Below are 18,782 nucleotides of genomic sequence, written 5' to 3'. Positions count from 1 at the left end.
TAATATAATTCCAAAAATACATAAATAGACATTTTTCCGGAAAACGGTCTTAAGGTATTTAGTTTAATCAGGATACTCACGCATAAAGAAATTTTGATCAAAATCTGAGTCCCCAAGGGTAAAAAGTGCGATCATTTTCAGTGGTAAGACTCAATCTTTCATTGTAATTTTGCATCATCATGAACGCTGGTCGGGTAACCCATCAAACACTAACGAGTGAGGAGCTATCAAGACATCAGACAATCAAAAAGGGGTAATGATACGGCTTAGTAAACGCTAAAAACTACTTTAAATTGACATGGTTAATTTCAAAAATGATATCTCGACAATAAAAACGAAGAGATTCAGTAATGAACTATTTTCTAGCCAAAATTTACATCAAAATTTCGATTTTTTTCTCTAAAATTCGAAACTTAGAAAGTACCAGGATTTTTACCCCTTAAATTCGGATAAAAATCCAAGAATGTTTACCACAGCATAATCGCTTCACCTTAGAAAGGTAAAAGTTAAATTAAAAATATAAAATTCAGCACATTTCTCATTATGAATGAGCGTCACTCAATAATATGAAAACAACCATCGAAATAATTATGGTGTCCCTTAATATTCGCCGGATGCATAGAAAATAACAGTAGCTCGAAGGCTTCTTCGTACAAAGCAGGCCGCGGAAGTGCCCGAATATGTCAAATATTGACGGTTCACTCATTACCTGTTTGTAGACATCATTTGGGTACAGTAACTTTGTCTGTGCAACAATGGCGGATATTCCATTTCGTGAATGGTAGGAAGCCATACAATTTTTCTCTTCTGCGTAGATATACACGCTTGGCTGATTCGGGCGTTGAAGTCTCCGAATGTTACAGGATAGGACTGGTTGCTCGATATTTCAATTCGTGCAATTTAAGGTGTGAATCCACGAACGATTTTGGTGGGGCAAAATGAAAAGTAGACGAACGAATGCACCAAACTGGAAAATGTTCTATTATCTCTTACCAATTTGTAAACTTTGGTTTTAATACGGTACGTACATTTTTGCATCCTGGTATTTGTACATTCACCAGTGCGGATTAATATATCGTAAAGCCAGGCCTTAATACACTATACAGCATTAATGCCAACACTTTAAGGGCTACTGTTAAGTTCTCATTTACAATTGCACTTAAAATCTTCACGCATTTACCTGCATGTCTTGAAAACCAAATGCCAAAGATAAGATTGCCTATTATAAATTGCACTATTTCTCTACCATTAATTTGCATAATAACATATAACGAGCGAGAACATTAATATATTATTTTCCATGGAAAGACGAAATAAGGTACGCTAGGGTGAAAAAAATAAAATATATAAAAGTGTTTATTAATATTAGTTACATGTAAATGTGTTTAAATCACACACTTGAAATGCTAGCAAATAACTTCGTCTTAATTACTTAGTCTGGATGCAGATAAACACGGATATCAATTCATTGACAGACGGAAAGAGTATTCTATTGGATAAGTGTTTTCCCGTATCACAAAATACCCAGTGTCTCTAATGTTGCTTTCTCTTCCGCACAGGGTCGGGGCGAGCTTCGTGCTGCAGAAAACGAACGGCAAGCCGTTCCAAAACTTCTATGAAGCGGCGAGGATCGGCCGGAGCGGCGAAAAGTGCCGCGTCGCCTACGCAACGTGCGGCGAGGCGTGAGCGCGGCGGCAATGACGTCACTTCCTCCGCTCCCCTCCCCCCCGCGCGACGGACGGCAGCGGCGAGACGCGACATAGACGAAGCGACGGGAAGGGGATTGGACGCAGTGACTGGGTTTCCATGACGACGACGCGTGACGCGAGCGACCCGCGAACGATCCGCAGTGACGTAAGACGACGCGCGTCGAGTGACCGGGAAGGGTGGACGAATGCGTGGCGCGATGGACGTTAACAGGTGCGGAGCGAAAAATAAAACAACTGACTGCTGAGACATCTACTCTCCGCCGCTCCTCTCCTTCCCTTCCTTCATTTCGACTCACAACTCGAGCCATTATCGGGATACGCTACGAGAGAAAAATTTTCTGGCCGAGTTCAAAATTATGAGCCATTTTGGCTGTGATGACGCCCGTCCTCCCTCACAATCCTTCCGTTTCGCATTTGTTTTTTCGATACTTGAAACTTGGAGTGGAAGAGTGGCGGCGCCACAATTCGCCCCATCGCTTTCACCAGGGCGACAAAAGACGAGAGGAGGACGAAATTTTCCTTCTGCTACGCAAAACATTAAGACGTGAGTGAAAAGCATGGAACAGCCACTGACCTGATAAAAATATTGCAAAAAAAAAAAGACTGGAAACCCTCCTTGACAAAAATTCCCGGCCTCCGAAAGACGGACACGACGCGTAAGTGGACGACGTTTCGGACCAACACCACGGCGTCAATCAGACAGACCCTCCCCATACGATGGACGATAGTTGACGAACTGCGGACGCACAACCGTCGTCATTGACCTCTTCACCGACACATGCTTCACCAACATCGAATCATCAAAAATCATCATTATCATCAAATACTGCAATGCTCCAAACTCAAATGCGCCGAAGATATTTTTTTTGTTTTTATATCCGCACATCCGGAGAACGAAAACTGAGATTCTCCAGCACTTGCCTTCATCACACACCGAGTGAATGTATTTATTTATATAATTTATTCCGCTACTCTCATAAAGACAGCAATCACTCAATTAATCTCCAATAAGTACTTTTGTGTCCCGACAGCACTCTTTTCAGATCCTCAAGACGAAAGGAGCGCTAATTATTTATTTATTTAATCTCACGACTATCCCCGACAAGACTCAACCAACTCTTCGTTTCCTTCCTGACTCTCCCCTCGGGCAATCCACACTCACGTTTCCCCAAACACGGGAATGACGCGTTGCAAAAGCTCTAGATTGAACCTTTGTAATAACCCCTGATACGGGATAGTTCTCGGCAGAAACAACTTTGAGAATAAAGAAAAATTGATTCACTTTGAAACACGCACAAAAATTTTCATTCCGCAATACCCGAAATCAAAAGAACACATTTCCAGCCGCTCTGCGAGAAAGTTTTACGAAAGGTCGTTAAAGATGATTCTGACAAGCGTTCAAATTAGCAAAGACACCACTACCGTTCATTTGACTGCCACCGTTGCGATTTAATGGGGCAGACGTCTTTGCGGTCAGGTCATTTTCTTTCTGAAACCGATCGTAGAGCATGGAGATAGTTCTCCGCGTGAACTATCTTCCTTTGGTTGGAACGAAAAATATATGGCGGACGTAAGACCCAAAAATTGACTCCAGACAGGGAGTGCTGCGAAGCGAAGGTCTTGACGAGCGCTCCCTTGCAAAAAACAGTCGAAATGCTTCTTCCGCAACGAAGTGGGGAGAAACATCCTCTTCAAGGTGATAATTCCTCATGACCTTTGACTAGCAAAACCCTCCTTAAGGACGAAAGACAAGCTAATTTGGAAAGAAAGTGCACAGGCAATAAAAATCAGCAATGAGCAAAATTTTTTTCTGCCGAGAAATTTCCAGACGACAAGCAAGCCCGCGAAATGAGCCGTAATGTGACTTGGGTGCGTCGGCGCGTCGGTCTCTCATTGGTCGACGCAACTGCCGCTTGCTTACGTCAGACTGCGGCAGCGCAGGGGGAAGGGCGCCCTTCCCCTACTGGGTCTGCCCTGGGCAGGGGCTTGGAGACGGCATTCCTAATCGACTGAGAAAACGAGGGTATTACTATAATTATTAATACAATTACTTTTGTTGTTGTATAATTTCCTTGCTTCGATAGGCGTCGGCTCGTCGGACGCTGGCCTTTCCCCAACTTGTACAGGCGTCCGGGGATTGGTTAGAGCCCACGCCCAATCGGAGCTTATGTATTATAGTGTTTGTTTTTAATTAAATAAAATGTGTAAAATCTATTGTTTCTTTTTATTTCCACTTTCCCATGTTACCCGTCGATGAGTAAGAGGACGAAGAAATATAAAAAGACAAAATGGACTTCTTTAACAAAAAAGGTTAACATTTCCAAGCAGTTACAATTAGCTAATGATTCACTAACTTTTTCATCTTCATCATGCTTGAATTTTTCATAATGACAAATTACCCTCATAATGAAAATCACTTTCTGAAATCCACTTTTTTCATTTTAAAACAACAGGGTAAATTATTCCCATTATCAATGCGAGAACAATCTGAATGAATCAACTATTTATGCTAAATTACTTTCTAAAAATCACATGTAATCCCTCACTAGTATCTGATTTTGAAACATTGTCCCTAATTTACAATTCAGTTAGGAGTATCCCAATGCCAAATAATGTTGAAATTAATATCTCCTCCTCTCCGTACATGATTGCTAAGTCAATGCGAAAGTCGGTCTAAAAAAAGGGAGATATATTTATTTCGTCGACTTAAATAGGCTTTCGGATTTTCCTTCCTTTGGACAAGTTCACTTAACCAGATAGAAGCTTAGCTTAATTATTCCTATGATTATCACTTGAGTGCCTCAGAAAGCGATTCCAACAACAGAAATACATCTTTTCAAGCCGGACAGAAAACATCATGCCGCTACCGCCACACTCGCAAATGCACAGGTCCAGACACGTGTCCGGATATTTGCCCCGGGAGGAGCTTTTGTGGTATGCGGGTTGCCTACCGCAGTTTTAATAGTAAATTCGCACGCATAAGAAATGTATAAATATAATTTAAAAAGGCATAAAAATCGTTTACAGAATTCAGAAAGCTAAAATCACAGCAGATTTTACAGCCGAAATGGCCGTTGTTAATAAGTACCTTACGCTGCACCGGTGTTTGTTACCGATATTTCGAAAAACTTTCATACTTGGGCAGGGATTAATATAAGTCGATTTAAGAAAATTGCACTGGGACCCAGATATCAATCCACCTTTTCACACTGGGTGCGCTTTTCCCCAAGCCTCCGCATCTAAACGCCAATGTACTCAGCGTCACTTATTATTTTTCCACCACAACACCACTTGCCCGCAGTCCAGAGAGTCAGTCTTATTATGCCCCCGACTCTTTCATTCGACAAAAAGAATATACAAATTTATTGCTTGTAATTTTTATTCCTCAGTATCATTCACTGGATCTTTAAGTGTAGGGGAATGAGGGGCAAGAGTACGCATCTAAAAGCAATCATAAAAATTATGCATTCAAGTTCAAACAATTATTTTTATTTCTACACAACTTGTTCACTATTACATGTACTGCATTAATTATCTTCCATTGCTGCAGATACAATAAAGAATTGCCGTCATTCATCAAAATTTAAGAGGAGAACAAATATTAATCTTGCCCCTCACGAGGGGCAAGTGTCCTAACCTTAATGGGCAAGAGTCCTAGTGAAAGTGAATCACATGTGAACTTTCAATTTCCAGAATGTGAGGTTATAGGTTCTTTCCTCCATGTTTTATATTCATAAGACATTATCCAATCATCAATAGGTGGATTTCAGAACAATTTTCCACACCTCCACAATGATAATCAGCGTTTTGCAGCTTATTTAAAATGTTTCAGCCATTCAATATAAATGTATGAACTGAGGAATCCCGAATCGTTAGCAAAAGAGATTCCGATGGAGCTCAACTTGCAAGTTTACTTTCAAAACGCTTTCTCCGAAAAATAAGGGCTAGGGGAATGTACACTCATTCCTGTAAACGGGTAGTTTGGACGACAACAGGCAATATTATGCATATCTACGAATTAAACGCATCTAAAATTCTGAATGTAATTAATATTTTTCGAATTACCGATCATTACATGATATAGTTTCTACTGCAAATACCGTCTGAAGTAAAACAGAGATAACGCGAAAATACCGCTATATCGGCCTTATATCGTCACGAGTCATTAATTTATTGAAAATTTAACAACCATGTTGATTACTTCAGGGCACGTTGTGTGGATGGCAGATTTTATCAAATGTCTTAAATCATAAATTTAAACCGACACGTAAAATTTTTCACTCTGAAGGTAAATTTTAGTTAGGGCCTCCTTCCTACATCCTGAAACTTTCAAGGAAATTCCCCTAGTTTCAACGAAGTAACAAGCCCTCAAAAATAAAACAAATAACGGGAGCGGTACAGCGGGTATTGGGTTCACTGAATCAAGTATATTTTTATCGTGTCCCTACTAGGCTTCATTTTTCTCAGGTTGTCAATTTCAACCATTTAATATGTGCTTTAGGGATGAGATGCGATAAGCTAAATAAATTAGGCAATTAAAAAATATTTAGAGGCCCCTCACGAGAACTTAAATGAAATAATTTTTTTCACATTGAGAAGAGAAAGTATTTGAGGTAAAAAAAGTATGATAGTAAAAAAGGTCTGCATGTGTAGACATTGCTTTTCTTAAATTTCCCATTATAAGGAACAAAAAATGGAGCATTCGGACAGAAAATTTATAATAGGAGGATACTAGTATGTGCAAAAGATGGTACAGGTAATAGCCAATAATTTACATTCTTCCAGTGCTGTCTGCGGAGAATCGCTCCTTTGGCTCTCGTTAGGGCAGTCGCGAGGGGGCGCAGGATCAGCTGACTGTGACTGCGCCTTGAGAGCACTATGCGTGGCATTAAGGGTAGAGCACGCATATTTAATCCACGCTAACCTACTTTCATGCTGGAAAACCTTGGGTTGGACGTAACAATTGATTGAATTTTACTCTCATATGATTTTGAAAACGTTGTTATTGCATTAAGAACACGTGTAGTGATGGAAAAATATCGGTCGAAATCGATTTTTCGAGCAATCGATCGAAATGAAAAGCTCGACCTTTCAACAAAAATCTAAATTTAACCAAAATATCGATTAATAGAAAAAGATCTAGGGTTAAAACAGTTTGTACTAGAGCACGTACATTATTCATTCGAAGGACACTCAAAGTACACATTTGAGTAACTGAAAAAATCTAGTTAGAATACATGAATTATTAGTAGTAAAAATTGACAAATGCACTCACTTTAATCACCACTTCACCACCTCACCGCTTAGAACTATTCGGCTACACTAATATTTTATGAAAGATCAAATGATTGAAATGCTTTCTAGATGATCAAGGGCGTGCCTCCAATTTTATCGGCCATATAGAATATTCTCTCAGATGGGACGGATGACGTTATCATGGGCCACTAGTGACGCTGCGATCTAACTGAATGGTCAAGAACGAAGTTGAAAAATCGAGTGTGGATCAAAACTCGAACACCACGGCTCTATCTTGATCTTTGTATGTAAAAACTAGCTTTTCGATTTCAATCGAAATAGATTTTTCCATCACAATAGACGTGAGTAACGTGTTAAAAAATGTAAGAGGCTTAAATCGAAAATCCGAGAAAAATAAAATAACACCCTAGTGCCTATCTCTGCACTGTTTGTGTTCACGAATACCTCCGCTCCAGAGCATTCGACATTAATGAAGTCCCGTGATGTGTTCATCGACTCGACGCGAGGTCAAACTGCTCGCCTTGACGAGTTAATTGCTTGCGGAGCACAAGGGGCGACAGAAATGCCGCAGTTGAGAAGATGACGATGATGACGGCGGTACAGACGTCTTCGGTGGCAGCTTGGCATACTGTGGCGCCCAGGGAAGCGGCACCTCCGTGGCGCGGCGCTTATAAGCACGGCGGCGGCGTCAGGTAAGTCAACGCCAAACTATATCCCAAAGTTGAAATTGATACTTACAACTTCCCTAACTTACCACATCATAACATGCAGTAACATTGAAACCTTGGTAGTAATAAACTTTATAATCATGGAAAATTGCAACCATGAAAAATTGCAAAAATGGAAAAATTCCGCTTCATCACGCTTGAATCTTCGAATTTTAATTATATCCCGAAGCATGCAGGCAATACATTCCTAGGAATTACCAGAGTGTACAGACAAAAAGCGAAGTAGAACGAGTTGGATCCAACATAGAAAAAAAACAGGTCCTCGAAAATAGCTGTCGCGGGGACGAAACCTAGACCGGAAATTTATATAAATTTCATGCAACATGAAGCATTACATGTATTAAATTTTGACGGCTAGTTACGGTGATAGCTTAAAAACGGCATCGTGCAACTTTTATCAACATCCTTTTTTGAATATTGAAGAGTCTCGAGAGAGCCAGAATGGTTCATGACGGCGGAAGTGGAAGACCCATTGCCATTGCGAAAGAAAAGCATTTTCTCTCTTCTGGTTCGAGAGAAAATACTGTTAAATTTACCAATATATTATTCCTTACAAGTAAAAAGTTGAAAAGAGGCAAGATCTTCGCAGCACGAGTTTTTATTTGCAACTAATTCATAGGAATGAATTATATCAAACTAAAAATACAGCCATCTTCAGCCGACTTGACTAATTACGAAGAAACTTTTTTTTCTTTTCGAGGAAACGAGAAAAACAAGCCAAATGTCGAAAGGTTCATCGGAGAAAAAAAATCTCGTAGATTAAATTTGTGAGAAATTTTATATATACTTTAATGTGAACTTAAAACTTATCCTTATATGCTATTCACTAATTCTTAACCACATTTTATATTATTCCTTAGAATTCAATAATCAATATTCATATATACAAAAAAGATAAAAAATGAGAATTTTTGGCTTTTCTTTGGAAAATTTCGCCACGAAATGTAGGCAATAAACCTCAGATTCGGATTCGGCACCCCAGATACCACAACTAGCCATAAATTTCCAGACAAACTTGCAATCGACTTGACTACTGTAGTGTTCGAGCGAATGGATGTACGAAGATTTTTGTCTCGACACGTTGTTACAGAGGATCCTCCTATAAATAAATCCGCACATTCCATTTTGGATGGGTATAAACAATTTGACTAGACTAATATGACGTTGAGTGAATGCATGTGCGAAAATATTTGTCTCGATATGTTGACACGGCGGAGCCTCCTGTAAATAAGCCCGCACGTTTTATTTTGGATCGGTATGACGTTAATTGGAAATAAAATTCGGATGAGAATATTTTACGCATGTCTTTTGTTTCCGTTGGCAGGCGGAAAAAGGGCGGAAAGGGAGGTTCGTCGGCGGCCCTCTCGGCACTCGCCCTGCTCGCTTTCCTCTTCTTCCTCAACATGCTGCAGGTGAGACAATCGATCTACGGTGATTGGGTGTACGGAAGTATCGTAGGATTTTTCTTCTTCGTAGAAATATCTTTCTCTTCTGAGTGTACATTAAATTATGGTTTCGCTAATGGTAGCCCACGTCGCCACAATGACGGCGTGGGATTCTCCCATCACATTTCTTCCGTCCCTATCCTTAAAGTTAACGCGAAATAACACGACCAAGACCAGGTACGTGAAGCCAGGACAATATGTAGTGATGTGGAGCAGTGACGCATCTATGGGGGGCTAAGAGGGCTATAAACCCCCGATTTGATGTCCAATTTACACTGGATAGAATGGTAATTTTGTTCGGACCCCCACTACTGCTGGGAGGTTATCCCTACTTAGCACCCCCTTTTTGTCCCTATCCTGGATACGCCACTGATGTGGACCAACGCCAGTAGCGGATACAGAATAAACTCGAGGGGGGCGCAAAAGATGTCTTGAGTTACCTTAACTTTTATCCTAATAAAAAATAATCAAGTTACATACAGAGTTTAAGAAAATTTTAGTTAAATCTATTACACACGAATACAAAACAATGCCATCTTCTGATATTAAAAAGTTATGATTGTGATTCTGCAATGTTTGGCAAAACGGGCGAACCCGCAAGGGAGGGGGGACGCTCACCCCCTCCGCCCCCCATCTATATCCGCCACTGAGCAACGCGCACTACAATCAGTTGTAGTCAGACCACGACACGACAGACGCACTACCACAGCTGTACGCTCTGGCCGCACAGACCAAGCGCCAGACCCGCTTGCCGTTGCGGCCATCGCTATCATCAGCTGTTATGGGACAACGCGCTCCAGCTGCGACCATGAGTAGTTGGGGGAGATTGTGCTGTGCGATTGAGCTATTTGTGGTGAACAAGCGTAGTAGACAATATCGTAAAATGGCAGCAGAACCAGTGTTTGATACAGATACGTTTGATGCAGGAGCATGGGCGTACCCAGCGAGAGGCAGGAGGGGGCAGATGCCCCCCACCCAAGAAGCAAAAATCGCAAATGTCTTTCAGGAAAATAATTTTTAATTTCAAGCAAATAATTTTAGAAACTAATAAAGAGCTGATGCAGTTTCCTTAAAATGTTGATTTCATTCTCCTTTTCCATGCTTAAATCTTATCTACAACTTGAACAACCATGGCTTGCCCCCCCCCCTAGTTTTGATCCTAGTTACGCCCTTGTACAGGAGGTAAAAGAAATACCTTGTTTGGATGATTTGTCGTCAGATGATTACGCCAATAAAATAATGACGAAGCAAAAATGGGAAGAAATTAAGTAGCTGTCTGTTTTTTTCCTCGACTATCTACACCGTCTTGGTCGAGTTTCTGGTTGTGCTTTGCCAGACCGGTAATGGTCTTGGTGTCGTCCTAGTGCGCGTTAACCCCTTGCGCTGTAATGACGAGTCTAGCTCGTCATGAAATTTCGACGCCAAACCGCGTAATGACGAGCGTATCTCGTCATCGGATTTTCACAATTTTAGCACTATTTAGAGGAACAATATAATTATTTTTAAAGATTAAAAATGTTAGAAAATACATATTATACAGAAATAATTCATATTTCATGAAACATGATGCATTGGAAGGATTAAAATGAATTTATTCGAGTAGTGATAGCTGTGTTCTCCATGTTTAATGATCACATTTTATTTCACGGTTCTACGTTGATTACAAATTACAAAATATCATTTCATTACCTACCATTTGAAAAAGAACCACAGAAAAAATAAATAGAGAATAGGAGGACGATATTCGGAAAATAAATCGAAGTGGAAGGGGTTAACCCTTACCCTGGAGGCGTCGTCGGTCTCACTTCGCGGTGGCGCTTCCGTTCCCATTCTACCTTTCTCTTCATCCCCACCCTAGGATGAATGGGCGTATAAGTTAATAGGACTTGGTTCCCGGCCCTCGTGGTTGTATCCTCTAGGCGCCGACCCGGGGCCTCCCTCCGATGTGGTATGTCGCAAGAGTATTTATGTGTGCATTAACACGAGCGATTCTCGGATTCCGAGCACGCGACCAAAATTAAATGGCAAAATCTCAGATCAAGTGATCCGCAGTGCAGGATTACGGTTGTAATAAAATCGGTGGTATCGGATTCCCCGACTCTTCCCCGTCTTCCCGGCATTAGATATTCTTCCCAACCTTTTTCTAAAAAAATAATATTATTCGCAAAATATCAACATTACAAAGTACCGTGTGGCATACATCGATAGATAAAATACAAGATATCCAGCAAAGGAGTTTCGCTGACAAATCTTTCCATATAATGAGGAGGCATTATTATTTATACTGATGTGCGACCGCTGGTAAACGTTTACAACCCAGTTTTGAACACCAGAAAAATATTACTGTAAGAAATTAAAATGCAAAAAAGAAGTAACAATGGTAGAAAAATGAACAAATTTACATTTTTCATTTCCAGGTAGAATTGAAAAATTCCAAAAAGACTTTTCAAAGGTTTCCATGACCATTTGAAGTTCCCCGACTTTTACGCGTTGTGCTGAAGGATATGGATAAATATCTTGTCTGAGATGCGGCACGATGTGGCGGAAGTTCTTTATATTATTAGTTAAATGAGACATTGCACTATTTCCAATAGATTTATTTCAAAACGACGCGTTTCGTGGTTACAAACAACATTATCAAGTGCATCATATGCCTCAAGAGTTCTTCCTTACAAGTCTTAGCGCTTAAGGTGAGAGGGTAAGACGGAGGATGGGGTTTAGGTGTCGAAAAGTGGGGATATTGAAGGTTGTGGGAGAAAGGGTCGTTTTTCAGGGTATCGGAAGAGGAGCGGGTTGGGGGAGGAAGAACGAAACGCGTCGTATTAAAAGAAATCCAGTGGAAATATTTTAATGCCTCATTTAACTGATATGCATAAATTTTAAGGATAGAAATAATGTTTGGAATGTAACTGACCGTCTTTGTGTATTTAAGCGTTGATTAGATAATCATCACGTCTATGGGAAGGTTGGAGGAATTACCGCGGCTGCGGTATGGAGAATGAAAAGTGACGACGAAGAGCCTCAATTAAGATGTAGTACGTTACGCTGCACAAAGTAGTAACGCTCTGAAAACGGAGATACTTAATGAGGCTATACAAACAGTAATTTTGAAACGCTATTTCAAATCATCAGCTAGGCGTGAACATAAACAGATAAATTCAACAAGAGCATTAAATCTGTAGAAAAAAATTTGTACCTCACCTGTTTATCATTTTTAGAAACGTGTTTCTGTTTCCAGAAATAATAAAGAATTTCGATCAGTGATGAACGGTGAAAAAAGGCGATTAGTTTTCCTTATGAGGCTTTTTAAACATATGTGAATTATGTTTAACAGCCATTTTAAACCTAGAAGTGTGGCTAAGGTTGACAAAATAATATTTTAAGAAAACATAATATGGTCATAGTATGACTCGTGCCCGCGAAGTTTCATTAGTAAGACCGGTACAGCTCCATAGTACGCCTTCAGCTGTACCAACCGCGAGGGGACAACATCGAGGAGGCCTTATTCCGTCCCACAGGTTGATTTCTGTTGCCACTTCGGCAACATTTTAATCGGTAATTCAAATATGTCCGCAGCGCGATACACTTTTTTCAAGATTTGTGTTGTGTAGTGTTTGCAATTGCGAGGAATAGCATTGAAAAAATACGAATTTCATACATCACATTATCGTGAATATAAATTTCGGTTAACACAATACTTATGTCTTATTTTCCCGTGAAATGGGATCGCTTTGTCCATTAGCGACGCGAGTAGAGGCTTCTGGAATCCCGTTTAAGTACGCGGTGGGTGACAACACATCTAGTATCCAACTTGAGAATCTTCCATTGTAATCTTCGTGACCAGCCGGGAATTACATCTTGTTTTGGACGTGAAGTTCGCCTGGTATACCCCAAATTAGACTGGAATCCGGCCGAAGTATCTGTACAGGCAACCCGCATTTTATCCAACCTCCCCCCGTTGCAAATATCCCCTCCACGAGCCAGCGCAAAGCCGATGATCGCTCTCGTTCATACTTCTATAGCATTATATGCAAGAATAACAGGTGTAAAGCGATTCTATTGTCTTTCTTACGAGCAGACGTCCCTCAAGGAAAGCGCAGCGGCGACGACGACCCAGCCGCCAGCAATGGTGGAAATGCTGATCCTCCCGTCGAGAGGTCAAAAGGTCAAACCGAGCGGACTCAGCGTGGTGGGCAAGCCGTGGGGGAAAAAGAGGAGGAGACCTGTGGCGGAGGACGACGACGATGCTCATCGGCTAAACTGAAATGAGGGCGACCCGCTCACTTTCTTACGATAATCCCCTCATCTAGTACTATTAGGGCTATCTAGATGAGCGAATTTGATTCGGTGGGCGATTGTTGAGCATCTATGCAGTGGAGGTATCGAAAACAATGAGAAATTTGACGCCCCAGCAACACTTTTGGCAAAATTTATAACCACATTTTAATAAACTTTTTTAATGTTGACACTTTTCTTGAGAAGGTGATATGTTCAAATATAGCAATAAAAATTTTGATAAAGTAAAAGTATTTTTGGTTCTAGAAATAATAAAGAACTTCTATCAGTGCTGGACTTAGAAACATTGAGAAGAATGAGGAGCATATTGTGCTGCATGCTGAGTGATCGTGTGTAAAAAGCAATAATTCTAGTTTATACAGTCTGCCTGCACCGGCCAGTGCTATATGCCCTCACCTCTTGAGGAAAACAAGGCAACACTTGCCAACCTCCCAGTACTATTGTAAAGGAGAGAGGCAAACTGCCTCTAGTGCTGAGCAGACTGATTTCTGCGAACAGGATGGACTTTGTTATCACATGCATTTGCATGTACTTTTAAAATGGACATTTTCAGCCCAAAATTATATGAGAAATAAACATTTTTTTTCTAGAGAGTTATTTCTGAACCAGTCCAAAGCCTAAATGTGTTTCGGCCATTTCCTTGAGAGGAGCAAGTTGCACACTAAAACTCTAAATGATATAATGCAAAGCACCCAGTACCACAATGGAATTTGAGTGGATCATGGTAAGAACAGGGATGCAAAAACGATAGAGCATTTGAAATGAAAATTCCAGTATCTGGAAAGTCCATTTTGGAAAGGTCCACCTTGGATGATGACAGGTTTCAGACTAACGAGTATGTATTTCAGACAAACAAGTAAGTAGTAAGCACTCGATAGGAAAAATTAACAGCACATTCATCTTAGCATATATACATGCAAAACTCCAAACTGTTCTGAGATTCATTTGGAAAAATTTTTAGGTCAGGGTTTTCTCCATTGCTGCAGAGACGTTTTCAAGAGAATGAATTTTTCTAGCTTTTACCATCCCATGATACATTATTATAATCATGTATTGGCAGTGGCACAGCGAGGGGGAGGGTTTGGGGGATAAAACCCCCCCGAGAGTTCACAGAAATTTTTAAGTTAATTCTATTTTACTTAATTGGATTAATATTGCATATAGAATAGTGTGAGGATTAATAAAATATCCCTCAGAAGGCCGTAAAAATCACCATTTTGCACCATTTATGTTAATTTTTTCCGGTGGAAGGCCTCCGCACCTCCTGCTTACCCTGGCGGGTATGCAATACCCCTAAGCCCCCCAGTATTAGTTGCGCCTGAAACCCCCCCTAGCCTTAATTCCTGGCTGCACCCCTGTGTATTGGTAACAGATAAGTATTGCTGTTAGTTATGTCCATAATATGGAGAAAAGTAATAGAACCTTTTCATTTCAAACCAAGCAGATTATCTAAAATCATGCCATGTGACCATCACCAAATTCTTTTCAAGTTATGTACGCCGAAGAAGTATCCTTACGATGAATTATTATAACTTTATTTTAGCTCAAAACCTAAACCTTGAAAAGTTGTTACATTACGTTTCCCGAACAATGCTAGTCGCTTTTTCAGGGGAATCAGAAAATTCTCTTCAAATTCGCGACGTGGTGACATAGCCCAAAGCTTTTTTTTAACATGACAAGTACCCACAGAAGTTTTTATGATGAAGTAAGGTAGTGTTTCGATATTTTTTGCTTTATGCAATGCTGAAGTTGGACATATTTTTAACCAAATCTGTAGAGCACTCCTCTCACACCAAATTTATATAACCTCAAGAATTTACATGATTTTTCATTTTTTCTCCGAGGATTGATGCATCTATGTTCAAAGGATCATAACTTTTAATTGTTTAGATTCTGAGCATACATAACTAACTTTAAGAGAAATTGGAGATGGTCACCCTACACCCCTCTCTTGGAATTGAGATGATAAGGCCCAGTAGTGAACCTCGCACAGTATTAGTCTTGTCAATATTATTAATTCATACCAACAGGTAACCTATCACATTGTGAGTAGTACACAACATCTATATCCTTCATTGATAGTTTTTGACTTCTTCTACAATTCCTCTTGATAAATCAAAAAACTTTTAAGTGCCTAGTAGAAATTAACTAATAAAGCACAAACATTTCCTGGAGCTCTGAAGTTAAAAATTCTTTTCCCCAGCATGAGGACATCCATGAGAACATAAAACACTTCATCGAAAAGATATTTGTACGAGAAAAAGCAAAAAAAAAGAAAACCAGACCAAGAGCTAGAGCAATAAGTGACCTGTCAATCTTGTCTTTTGGTAAAAACCAGCATCCTAAAGAGCCTAGTTTTCAACTTCTTATGTTCAAGAAATAATAAAATAAACTGAATGCAAATAATAAAATTCGAAAAATATGATCCAATTCACAATCTACCATCACCAAGTGTACACTAGGCACCCAGGCAAAACTATAGAATCTAAGTGTGTCACCGGGTGGATCGTCTGGTGGGTGCAAAGCCAAATAAGAGTGTTCAAGCAGGTCCTTAATTGGCATAAAGGCAAGCCCAGTCAAGTCAAGTGAAAAAGGGGTGAGATTGAGGACTATACTCTACCAACCTCAGTTGACCTTGATACTAAGAATAGCTATCACCATTTACTGACGACTGTTGACAGTTACAACCTAAATTGAAATGAAAAACCTCACAGTGGCTATTCAGGCACACACAGCCTGTCTTTTAACACTCCTACTAACACTCCACAACAGGTTACAGTGAACAACAGAGCATAAAGCACTCCATTTGTTCACGTGACCTTGAAGCAGAGAACCATTGGCAACAGTTGATGAATGGTTATAACAAAAAATCAAAAGTACGTGGGTGAGTCAATTATAATAAATTGAAAGAACTCTCAATCTTTGTCAGCATCATTGGTGCTGGAGTGAAAATAAAAATCTGCAAACCCTTTGCTGTGATGATAAGACAAAAGACACATTCTGATAAACTAGGAACTCACGTTATAAGTGCTGCCACTCAGAAATATCTAAATCTCTTAAATCCCTTCTTCAGCTGCATTCTCATCATGTGACTAGATGTCCGAAGTAATCATGTTGACGATAGCTTTATCATCACTTTGTCAAGACAGACCTCTCTCGTAAAATGTTGAAAAATTTTCCGTAACGCATCGAAAATCATTACTCAGTCACGTAAAAATAATCAGCACTTAGTCGCAAAATGGAATCTTCATGGACAGAGGTCAAGTGCTGCATGAATTATAAACCCAATAAAAAGATGAAAGATAGGGTTATAGAAAGATCCTATCATATGCCCATCTAACACCGAAGTGATTATTCAATGAACATGAAAAAGTCGACATATGGAAGTGCATTTACTTAACAACCTAGGCTAACTCATAACAGTTTTCGAAAGAGCGTAATATAGTGATAGTAGATAGTATTCAACATGGAGATCAAATCCAAATGATCTCCATTAATACAAAAATGCAGAAGGATGAAGTCAATGTCTTCGTAACTTAACGAAATATAAGCTGTTGATAACAAGACGTCAGAGGGATAAAATTCGACCACTAATAACCACAAGCACATTGTTCCCTTCATTCAGGGCTTAAATATGAGGCAAGCCTCACTTGTAAATATACCTATAAAGCTCTAAGAAAAACTAAACCCTCATCCACATAAAACAATAATGTATAGAAACAAATAAGCCCTATTTCACATTTAAATACTTACATCTTATCCAAGAGTAGATTGGTAGACACCCCGTGCTGCCAGGAATTCCTATTCACAGCCAGTTACTGAATCTTGAGGTCACGGAGTAACAAGTAACTTCCCTCTGAAGAAACTTCAAGCAACATTCATCATGGAGCTCACAACACCTTGGATAAAAAGAACCCAGGAGTAATTTCAGCTTACCTACAATTTTTTTGTATATTTTGCCTAAATCATAAACAAATAGCTACTACCAATGCATTAGAAAAAAAGTTGCACTGGAGAAAATTTGACATATAGGTTAAAAATCATATTATAGGGACTCCTCCACTCACTAACCTATGCTGATTAAAGGCTCATTGCTGACACAACCACACTAACTAGACGATGCGATTGAAGCTCAAGGCAAATACATATCATTTGTTTAGAACTGAAGAAAAATATTTCTTCAAGGAAGATATTTTACCAGTTTTCTTTGATATAACTCTGTAAATTTTGACATCACTGTCGATTTATTTATGATTTGGGTTACAGAGCAGATTAAAAAAGAGAAAAGAAAATCGTGAACCTGAATATATTCACACTATTTGAAATGAGCATTCTAGGATGTATGTGGCTGCCTTATGCCAACTGACTTGTGCTCTGGTACCTCTTGAATTGAAGCTTAAGGTTAACCATAGCTAGATTACATGTCTTCCACTGTATGTGAGACTGGACCCTATACCTTGAACTGAACAGATTGACAATTTCGTCATCCTCTGATCCTTTGCTTTTGCAAGGAAAGCCTGGGTCAATAAGTGACCAATTAGCAAACTTTCCCATCACTCATAAAAGAATTCAGCATGAGTAGGATTTATGAAGAAAGTATGAAGTGTTTTTCCATAGTCTTGTTTCATTCTACAACAAACACTTAAGGAAATCAGTCAATATTTAACCACTTGAAGTTAGGCTACCAGTTGTATATCATTAACTCTTTGTTTGAGCCAGAAGGTTGGCTTGGACAGGTGTGGGTAAATATCACTCCCAACTAAGCCATAGACGCATTCACATAAATTTGCATATTCAGTTCATACGCCTATTGCTTGTCAGTAACACGGATGTAATTAATAATGTTCATTCAATGGAACTAGAAATATGCAGTGTTCCCCTATGTATTGTATATGAATTTTTGCAGCCATAAAATCATCCCAAATGCAAGTATGTACATATTTACTAAGAAAAAACAACCAAATGTATCAGTTAAGAGCAGCAAAATGTAAACAGATGCACTGCTTATTCAGATGGATATTTTTCAATTCATAACGAAAGACATGAGCTCCTAAGAATAGGACACAGGCAGGGTTAATACTATATTTGTCTGAATATAGTCCCCCCTTTTTTCCAAAAATTCCTGTGGTGAAAGAGGAGACTATATTCAAACCAATTTTTTTTTATTTTCCTGAAACTCAAGCCTCAAAATTAGGGGGGGGGGACTATATTCAGAGAAATACAGAACATATGGCTCATTTTAATTTCCCCTACTTAACGGAGAAAAGTGCCCCTCATTTCACATACTTTTAAAATTGTTATAATTGGCAAAAAAATTACAGAACTAAAAAAGGCATTGTGTAAAAAGA

General features: G+C 39.5%; 1 protein-coding gene across 2 annotated transcripts in view; it reads left to right on the top strand.

The window, feature by feature from the left end:
• LOC124154456 overlaps window positions 1–3,923 on the top strand; it is a 33,025-nt gene extending 29,102 nt beyond the window's left edge. For both annotated transcript variants that reach the window (XM_046528201.1, XM_046528203.1), the window contains one exon: window positions 1,560–3,923. In XM_046528201.1, coding sequence (XP_046384157.1) covers window positions 1,560–1,686 — 127 coding nt within the window. In that variant the 3' untranslated portion in view covers window positions 1,687–3,923. The remainder of the gene's footprint in view (window positions 1–1,559) is intronic.
• The last annotated feature ends 14,859 nt before the right edge of the window (window positions 3,924–18,782 follow it).

The sequence above is a fragment of the Ischnura elegans genome, chromosome 2 (assembly GCF_921293095.1).
Source record: "Ischnura elegans chromosome 2, ioIscEleg1.1, whole genome shotgun sequence".
NCBI lineage: Eukaryota > Metazoa > Arthropoda > Insecta > Odonata > Coenagrionidae > Ischnura > Ischnura elegans.
Note: the sequence above shows the minus strand (reverse complement) of the source record. Positions and strands in the feature narration are given on the sequence as shown.